This window comes from Miscanthus floridulus, chromosome 3, assembly GCF_019320115.1.
Source record: "Miscanthus floridulus cultivar M001 chromosome 3, ASM1932011v1, whole genome shotgun sequence".
NCBI classification, from domain to species: domain Eukaryota; kingdom Viridiplantae; phylum Streptophyta; class Magnoliopsida; order Poales; family Poaceae; genus Miscanthus; species Miscanthus floridulus.
Window position 1 is genome coordinate 35,619,160 of NC_089582.1, and position 9,111 is coordinate 35,628,270.

At 40.7% G+C, this 9,111-nt stretch overlaps 1 protein-coding gene across 1 annotated transcript; it reads right to left on the reverse strand.

Moving 5' to 3' along the window:
• Nucleotides 1-2,623: 2,623 nt before the first annotated feature.
• Nucleotides 2,624-8,679, reverse strand: LOC136541566 (uncharacterized). Its single transcript, XM_066533497.1, has 5 exons — nucleotides 8,367-8,679; nucleotides 7,408-7,601; nucleotides 6,431-6,749; nucleotides 4,769-4,873; nucleotides 2,624-3,251 (listed from the first exon to the last, which is right to left on the reverse strand). Exons 1-5 carry the CDS (start codon nucleotides 8,472-8,474, stop codon nucleotides 3,213-3,215), a joined length of 765 nt encoding a protein of 254 aa, XP_066389594.1. The 5' UTR covers nucleotides 8,475-8,679; the 3' UTR covers nucleotides 2,624-3,212.
• Nucleotides 8,680-9,111: the final 432 nt, after the last annotated feature.

Genomic DNA, 9,111 nt, shown 5'->3' on the forward strand with positions numbered 1-9,111 from the left:
AACAAAAAGAATATGGATTCGACCATAAGTAGCATTTGCCCTCCTTTTTTTGAAAAAAAAGAAAGGTACTGCAGAGTTACAGGATTGTCAATCTTATCAGCACCATCAATTTTTGGCAATTGTAGAACTCAACCAAGACACCCATTGAAGTGCTACATCCCTAGCTCGCAACCCAATTAAGAGTAAGTTCTCGCAAGCCTAGCTCCACAGCCATTATTAAACTACATAAAGGGCTCCGAAATGAAGACTACTATTTGAAAAAAGAGTAAATGATTATTGTTTCCTTCCATGCATGATTGTTTCCTTCTATGTATGATTATTGTTTCCTTGTATGCAAGATTATTGTTTCCTTCTATGCATGTAGCCTCAGTGATCGATTTATTTTCTTCAAAGCAAGCGGGGATCGCAGGGATGGTAGTTTCTTTTTCTATCGCGCGGAGTGGCCAGACGGACGAACCAAAATAAATATCGCACCAAAAGATATATACGCTTTGTTCTTTTTAGTTGTAGCAGATAAAACCAATTTTTTTTATCTCCCTTAACTTTAAAATACGTTTATTTTTGCACTTTGGATGGTGTTGATAGTGGTTTTGCTAATGTGGTGCCATATCAAGAGGGATAAATCAAACTGAATTAGAAGTTTAGGAAGTTAAATCAAACTAAAAAAATCTAAATAAAAATATTTTTCCAAAGAACTTATATGGCAAATATGTATGTGCATTACTATAGATGTACAATTTGTTGCACATTATTCATGGCAATTATAAATGGGCTAGTTATTTTTGCTAGATTCAATCGGGCTTGGCCACACCCTCAATCAGATAAACTCTAAGGTTCGTAATAAATACTATTGCAATAAAATATTAATCTTGTATAAAAAATTCACAGAAGGTTGACTCAACTTAATCAAGTGGCTATTGTGTGCACTTATTATGAGTTTAAGAAATGCGGTAGATGGGCCACACACCCGCCATGCAAATGGGCTCGATGGCTAATCCATGACATAAGTGGTTTTGTAGATTCACATGGAGAAAGTGAAAGACCAGAGTGAGGAACAAACGGGCGAAGGAGAGAATAAGAGAAAAGAAAAAGATTTACCATTTTTAATATTAGGTACAGAAAGGGACGACAGACGGAAGAACTAACTAACATATTGGTAAGAAAGACATCGGAAAGAAAGTGAGAGACAATGGACACACAAAGGGAGAAAGTGAGAGCACAACAGACATGCAAGGAAGAAAGTGAGACGCAGGAGTGAGAAAATAGATGGAAGAAGAGAATGGGAGTCGAAAAAAATTACACTTTTAGTATTAGGTATAAAAAGGGATGACGACTAAGAAACAAATACACAAGGGAGAAAGTGACAAACGAGAAAGAGAACTATAGATGAAGGAAAGAAATTCGGAAATACTCGGGTCGGTTCGGACATGGCTTCCACTCCGTTTCACCCGTCTCTCTATCTCTCCGCTCCGTCTCGCCCTCCCCATCTCCAGATCTCTCTCTCATCCGCTGGCAGCAGTAGAGCCCCGCACCACAACCGTTGCTTCCTTCCTCCACTCAAGCCGACCATGCCGTCTCATCCCTCAGTTCGCGCCGACCTCTTCCCCAACCTAGCGCTATCAGGATGCGTCGCCGCCGCGGGCTGCCGCCGCTGCCTCTGCCCCTGCCGATGGTGGCTGGGTGCAGGTGCCAGGGCGCCTCAGGTCGTCTCCAGCCGAGCCAAGGCGCACCCACAAGCGCGACCGGTGCTGGCGGTGCTCGCACGACTCTGGCTCCCACCTTGACGACCGAAATCGGTCGGCCTCGTTCTCTCCCCCTATGCTGCAAACGTATGTTTCAGATGTTGCAGGGGTTTCAGAGGTATGTTGCAAGTGTTTCGTATAGATGTTGCAAAAGTAGATCGGGATATTACATATGTTGCAAGCGTCTGTTTCAAATGTTTCATCTGTTTTTTAGACGTATGTTTCAAGTGTTTTTATTTGGATGTTGCGTATATTTCACACGTATGTTTGTAAGTGTTTTTTTATCAGAATGTTGCATATGTGTTTGCAATGGCTTTTTCAAGTGTTTTTAGGTGTTTTCGCAAGTGTTTCAGATGCATGTTTCAAGTGTTTCATATTTCTTCATACGCACATTGTAAAAGTTTCATCTAGATGTTTTAAAAGTAGATCGGGTGTTGTACATGTTGCAATGTGACTCATCTGCTATAGTCGCCTACTGCAGCTGCTGGCGCGCAGTGCATCATGTGGGAAGCGAAGGGATGGAGTGTTCCGCAGCTATGGGTGCGAGAAGTGACGCAGGCAGTCCCTGCCTGCGCGCGGGCATGCAGCAACCACGGGCGTCCGGATGCTAGTCCTGCCCCAAGAAATTCACCACTTTTTATATTAAATAAATATAGAATATGTTATGCGTTTTTTGAAGGGGAAAAAACTGAGCTCTTGTCCACCGTTCAACTATTTTCAAAAGCGACGGCCGCGCCCCATAGGTCTTTAGCTGTTTAGCCATTGACAAGCCATGTCAACATGGCCTAACACGGAACTTGGCGTAAATATATAGACTAATTTGACTTGTATAACTTGCAAAATGTGGATTTTTTTTCTATATTCCTGTGGGGCCAGAACAATTTCATGTGAAAACCCTGCAACATTTCTAACAAAACTCATGCATCCAACAGGAATTACAACTCTTTCTAGAACCGAAATGAAATTTACACTTCTTTCCTTTACTGATCCAGAGACGTGCTCCTTGTCAGGATAACACTATGAACAATGACCAAAATGCTCGAAGAGAAGCAACTGCCAGCCTACGGCTAGAAAATAACCAAGTGACTAAAGAACTAATGAACTACCTGCTTCATTTTCCTTGGTAGCTAAAAGAGACAGGAAGAGAGGTCTGAAAAATGGACTGTGATGGGCAGTAAACATATCCCATGACATAAACCGATATGTAACACCAACATTGAACATCTCTTTGCAGAACCATCCAGCTCAAGCTCGCTGAGTACGAACGGTGCTCCAAAATGGCACCAAGGCTGCTGCGGATGCTCGGCAACACAGGCAGTCAGCGTTACAGTATTTGCCAAGCTCCTTTCGTTGCGCCCCCCCACCTGGTCCAAGAAATGAACTGCTGCGGTGTGCAAACCTCAAAGAGAATAATGGCTACAGGATTTAGGTTCCCAAAATACAGTCCACCTTCAACATGAGCCCGCTGCTTTAGCCGGAGTTCAACGGTCTTCTTAGTCCACTTTCCACCTGTTAATGAAAATGTCAGAACCATGTCCAAGTCAACGTAAGTATGAAACTGCATCCGTACACAAATACAATGCATCTGGTGTGATGTAGTGTTACAGTGTAATTGTGCAATGGGCCAATGTCATTGGTTTGGGACTTCAGGCACTAAATCCAAATGAAAAATTATGGCACTAAGTTCAAACGGAAATTCTGAAAACACTGGTGAAGGTAATTTATGGCTGTATCAATAGCATCCTGAAAATTTTCAAATGTAAACTTGCAAACTATTTCCCCAAAGAAATGTGTGCAAATAACAATTAAAAAATGTCCATAATGTAGATTCCAACTAATATGTGCAGCTCCAACTCCTTAACATGAACATTAGTGTTAACAAAAATTTGCTTTTGCCAAGCTGCCCCAAATTCTTCATCATGCCATTATTTATGGCATTGAAATTTCAGACGTTTCCTTTTCACCAATAAGCCTGTGAGTTTCCCTTAGTCAGAAGACAGGCCAATCACTAAGCAGCCACCTGGGGCAACACATCATGAATCTTCTAGCATGCACTAATTTGTTTTACACTTTTACTATCACTTTCAGTTTGACCATGTTTGCTAGAAGGAAAGCATACAAAATTTTGATCTTACGACCAAGATATCTCCACAAGTGACAAAAGAACCACCCAAAGTATTGATCATCAATGTTCACAATTTGATCTAATATAAAGTTCAAATTAGTCCTCTTATGCTACCTAACTGATGGATTTAAGCCTAAAGGAGCGAAGAAGTGCTGAAGACAGAAAAAGCAAATAAACAAAACGTGGCAAAACAAAAGGAGCAAAATTTCTGGTGCACAGTGGACAACTGGTTCACCCTTACAGCCTTACTGGTAAAACACTATGTTTTTCTCTGTCATAATGGGCAGCACAGAATAGGGGCATTCCCATCAGAACCCTCAGCCAATGGGCAGGTAGCAAATAGAAGATGGTTGAAACTTGGAGAGCACATGATTAACATTGGATTAGGGAACAGTGGCTGACTGTAGAGTGTTACTGTTTTTTTCCCAAGCAGACTTACGAATGCTAAGATGGCAGAAACAGGCAATGTTAAAATTGAGTAAGCAAGAACTAATAAGACTACACCTACATCCACACTTGTAATATATCAAGTCCGAATTCAGTTTCTCCATCTGATTATTAAGCAGTACATGACATTTAGTACTGGACATCCACAAACTAATAAAACCAGTTCAAGAGAGCATCACGGAACTAGGGATCTATAGCAATAGCATATTAGCATCATAGGTTGCTACTAAGTTTTCATCCTACCATACTGATTTATTGAGAACACAAGATTAATTGTGTTCACAAATTATGCAGAACCTGCATGCGCATTCATACACTCAACTCTAAGCTTAAAAATTGACATAAAGGTCTTAACAATTTGCTGGGGGCCTTAGAAGGCCAGGATTCCAATATATAGAAATCCTCTAAGAATGAACTGATTGTTTTGCAATTCCAATCATCAGGTATCACTTACATCATTAGCCAGAAGAGATCTACAAGCAAAAGATTTAAGTCGTGGAGACTGGCCCGCAGATGTTGAACCACTGTCATTACTACCACTTTGTTTATCACCCTGCACCTGCAAACAGAGGATTATTTTTGTAAATTAACATACTACAGCCTTGTACATGTTACAACTTTGACAACAGTTGCAGCATTGATAAATGACTCGAGTGTTGCATCCTAGACGAGCCATTTGCCCCATTTGTACCAGAGGGCTACAAAAATATCCTCATGAAAAGTGCAAACAGTATATTTACAATGAGTCAGAAACTAACATCTTCAACCTGGGAAAATGCATTACAGAAAAAAAAAAACTCAAAATCGGCATTGTGCTTGTACTATGCTATATTAGAACACAACCAAAATCTTGATGGAAATGAGAATAGAGAATTACAAATGACTTAATATAATCAAATAGACTGTGCAGTCTATTGCATGAGAATTTGTGATATTCTTAAGTTAGATCCAGTCAAGGTAAATATTTTACAGTTTAGTACACACCATAATTATCGAATATAAATGAAAAATCTAGCCATCACATACTTCCTCCAATCACAAATACAAGTCCATTAAGACATTAAGACGGTCTCCAATATGACACTTTTACAAGCAATATCTGTAAAAATACATTACCTTACGGCCTTGTTTGGATGTTGTCGTATTCACCTCAATCCATATGTGTTGGAGTGGATTGGGGTGGAATTTAGTTCAAGTTCCACTACAATCCACCCCAACACACATGGATTGATGCGAATCCGACTACATCCAAACAAGGCCTAAAAGAAAAGAGATATATAAAAGTATTTTTCATAATGAATCTATTAATTTCAATCTTGCATTGTTAGTCTATACAAAATTTTACATATTGACCGTCAAAGTTAAAGAAAAGTACTTCGGAGAAGTCTATACGGACTCATATTTACAGTCAGAGAAAGCAACTAAGGTTGCTTTTTTTCTTGTTTCTGTACCAGGGAAAAAAATCCTGACAAGTTTTTCAGTGGCCATATCCATATGGAAGCCGCCTCTATCCCAAGGGAAAACAATTTGGGTGGAGTATAGCTAATAAAGTTTTCCCATGTTACCACATATCAACTGTACTTAGAAAATCAGTGAACTATACACAGTTGATTCTTGCGAACCTGAGTATTACATAAACTTCAAATTCCATACGACGGCTGAAATGGTCCACATTTTAGAAGCAGTCCAAAAGTATAGTTCAAACATGTATTTATCTAATCTGTGCAAACGTCTTCACAGAGAAAAGAGCTACTTACATGAAAATAGTGCAATTAAGTAGGTCAGTATTACCAGAAGAATCAAATAGATACTTTATACTTTATTATACTCTGAAACTATCTCGTTGATACTTCTTCAGACAAATAAACACATCAAAAGATGTACACCAAAGATTTTGCTATGTAATACAGTGACACTTTTCTAACGAGCCCATAGCACATTCAGATTCTTAAATTATTTGTCACTGAGATTAAAGTAGGTGGTCTAGAGAAGACAAATTTATTGAGATAGAAAGATACACAAATTTGACAGAGGTATTTGGTCATCCTATTCTTTCCCCTAATAAGTTAAACATTGAATGAAAAAGAACAGTGTGGCAGAAACTAGAAGGTAATACCTGATGATTGCATGTATTGTTTCGAACATCCTCGAACAGTGATGAGTAGTAAGAAGGATCATAGATTGAACCTCCCAATATATCATCTGCCATGGAACTCCGTCTAACTGAATCAGATCTAGGGCTTAAGAAACTATTTCTTGCTTCATGGTTGGTTTCAAAATATGTTGGTGTGGTGGAAGAAGCCCCTAACCTATACATCTGAATCCATAAGAACGAAGACAAAAACCTGACCGAAAACCCAATGATTTGCATCCACAATGCTAGTCTGAGTGAGAAAACAAAAAGTTGACCATACTTCTCATCAGGAGTAATAGTCCTGTATGGTTAGAAGACAAAGTTAGGAAACAGATTATGATACTAGAAGAATGTTGTCGTGCCTAAAAAGAATTACACAAGCAGATTTCTCTACACTCGTCCAATAGAACACATGCACTTGCCAGTCAGTCAGTCACAAGTAATGCTTTTGATATTGGTACATGATGCCAAACTCATATCTAGCCGTTAATCTCTACTGTAACAACTTTGCACAATCAGAATGTTACGAAAATAAGCTTCGAGACAAATCTATACATATCATTTTGTAAGTATAATCTAAATGAAAGCAATGTTTTAGAATATATATGATTACCACACATACTAAAGCTTCACTTGATGGAGTACCAAAGAACTTCTGCTCCAAAGTTCTAAGTTTCAATAATCATATGACCCTTAGTGAGATAATGGAAGAAGTTGAAACCCATATAGGTAGTCATTGCATGACAAGTCATTGCCAAATCAATTATTATACAGTGTTGAAAACAATTAGCTATGCCATGGTGAAAGATGAATAAAAAAACCCACCCAAAAAAAAATCAGTCAATTAAGCATACGATTATAGAGAATATCACATTCCTTTCTAGGTGCCAGATTCACATTGCACCAAATGAAAAAATTGGGGTAACTAAACTGAACGATGGTGACTGCCGAAGACATACCAGATATCATGTGAGAAGAGTATAAACCAAGCAACGTCAAGGACGACAGCAAAGAAGAGAAGGACAGCATATGTCCGGCCAAGTCTCTGGCTACTGCTTTCAATTGCAACAACAGCAAATAGACCAATCACCAGGTTGATCACAAGAACCCCATTGAACAATGCCCCAAGTGATCCGATCAGGGCGCAAACAATCTAAAACGAAAATTGATGAAGTAATTATGAGCATGCATACCACAACTTCTTTAAATTCAATTTCTGCTGAATGAGGGCCCATTTCAACATTATAAGAATTAAAGTCACATAATGATCAGGACAACCAAACAAAAAGCAAGTACTCAGCCGAGCTAACTAAGTAAAAAGCTAACCATGGCTAAGCATCATCACATTGTAAACCTTCACTGTTTCACCGACTTGATAGTTAATTCAACATAATCATGTCTGAGGGATTCACTTAGTCGCATCTAACAAAAGCTGACTTGTATGATTGTTTCCAACAATGTAAGAAACACAATGACAACAACAGAAACTAACCAAATCGAGAGAACAAAAACCACAGTATTAAGCTGCAAGGCGCAGTTATCTCTAAAAAGCTTCATCCAGAAGCCTACTAGGTCAAAACCCAAACATCAAGCGATCTCACGCCTAAATAAAAGAGAAAAATAACTGGAACCCTATCTGAATTGCACTCAACCAAACTAGAATTCCCCATCGCGTTGAACGACTACAACTACTGACAAAATTGAGGCAGCCAAAATAACGCCCACTACGGTAGCAAACACTAAAGCACGCTCAAACCCGATACCGTCACCAGGTTTCACATCACAGGCACTACCTAACAGCAGGAGCAGCAGCGAGTACAAGAGCAGAAGTAAAGCTGATCTCGCGGGGACCGGAAAGCCGCCGGGTGGGGCCAGACCGATCCGGCCGTCGGAGGCGACAGGGGAGGGGAATGCGCACCTGGAGGTAGATGAGCGCGAGGGCGAGGGACTGGAGCGCGTCGTAGTCGCGGAGGAAGGAGCGCAGCCGCGGCCCGGCTCTGAGCAGAGACGGCGGGCAGCAGGGCATCCCGACCCCCGGCGAGCCCGGGCGGGCGGGGGCGCCGGAGCCTGGCGGCCTCTGGACGGCGCGATCGGGGCGGGGCGGGGCGGGGAGGCGAGAAGGAATCCGAGAGGGGGATTCGCCGCAGATTCGCGTCGTGACTCGTGAGGGCCGGGTGGAGGCGGTGGTGGAGAATCTGCCCACCGGCCTCCGGCGGATGTTTTTTTGTTTCCCTTTTCTGTCTGTTATTACTAATCGAGGGAGTCTTGAGTGTGAACGGTGAAAGGGCCGTGACGTGATGGGCGTTAATCGGGGCTTTGTCTGATTTGTTTGGGAAATTATTTCTTTTTTTTCTTTTTCTGATTTGATTGGAGATGTTCTTTTTTGCGCGGAAAAACTTTTATGTTTTGACAAGTTTTTTTTTTCAAAGTGACCTGTGGTTCTAAGCTCAAAATATTTCATTTCCAAGCTACAGCTCTAAGCGTATGTTTAGTTTGTAATATCTACAGTACATAAGATGGTACGGTTCTATCTCAGGTTTTTTGCCGGACTGTTCTATCTCATATTTGGTTAAGTGGAACCTGGGTAATTCTAGTTTTTTAGAGGGATCGGACTTGCTAGCACCCGGATCGAGCGCCCGTACAGTGCACACATAGGGAGCGAG

What these genes read in the sequence shown, in the direction of transcription:
- LOC136541566 (XM_066533497.1), bottom strand. Translation starts at nt 8,474, where the DNA reads ATGCCCTGCTGCCCGCCGTCTCTGCTCAGAGCCGGGCCGCGGCTGCGC. An exon ending in ACAATACATGCAATCATCAG is followed by an intron (nt 4,874 to 6,430) that starts GTATTACCTTCT and finishes CTCTGTTTGCAG; the next exon opens with GTGCAGGGTGATAAACAAAG. An exon ending in GATCTCTTCTGGCTAATGAT is followed by an intron (nt 3,252 to 4,768) that starts GTAAGTGATACC and finishes TTTCATTAACAG; the next exon opens with GTGGAAAGTGGACTAAGAAG.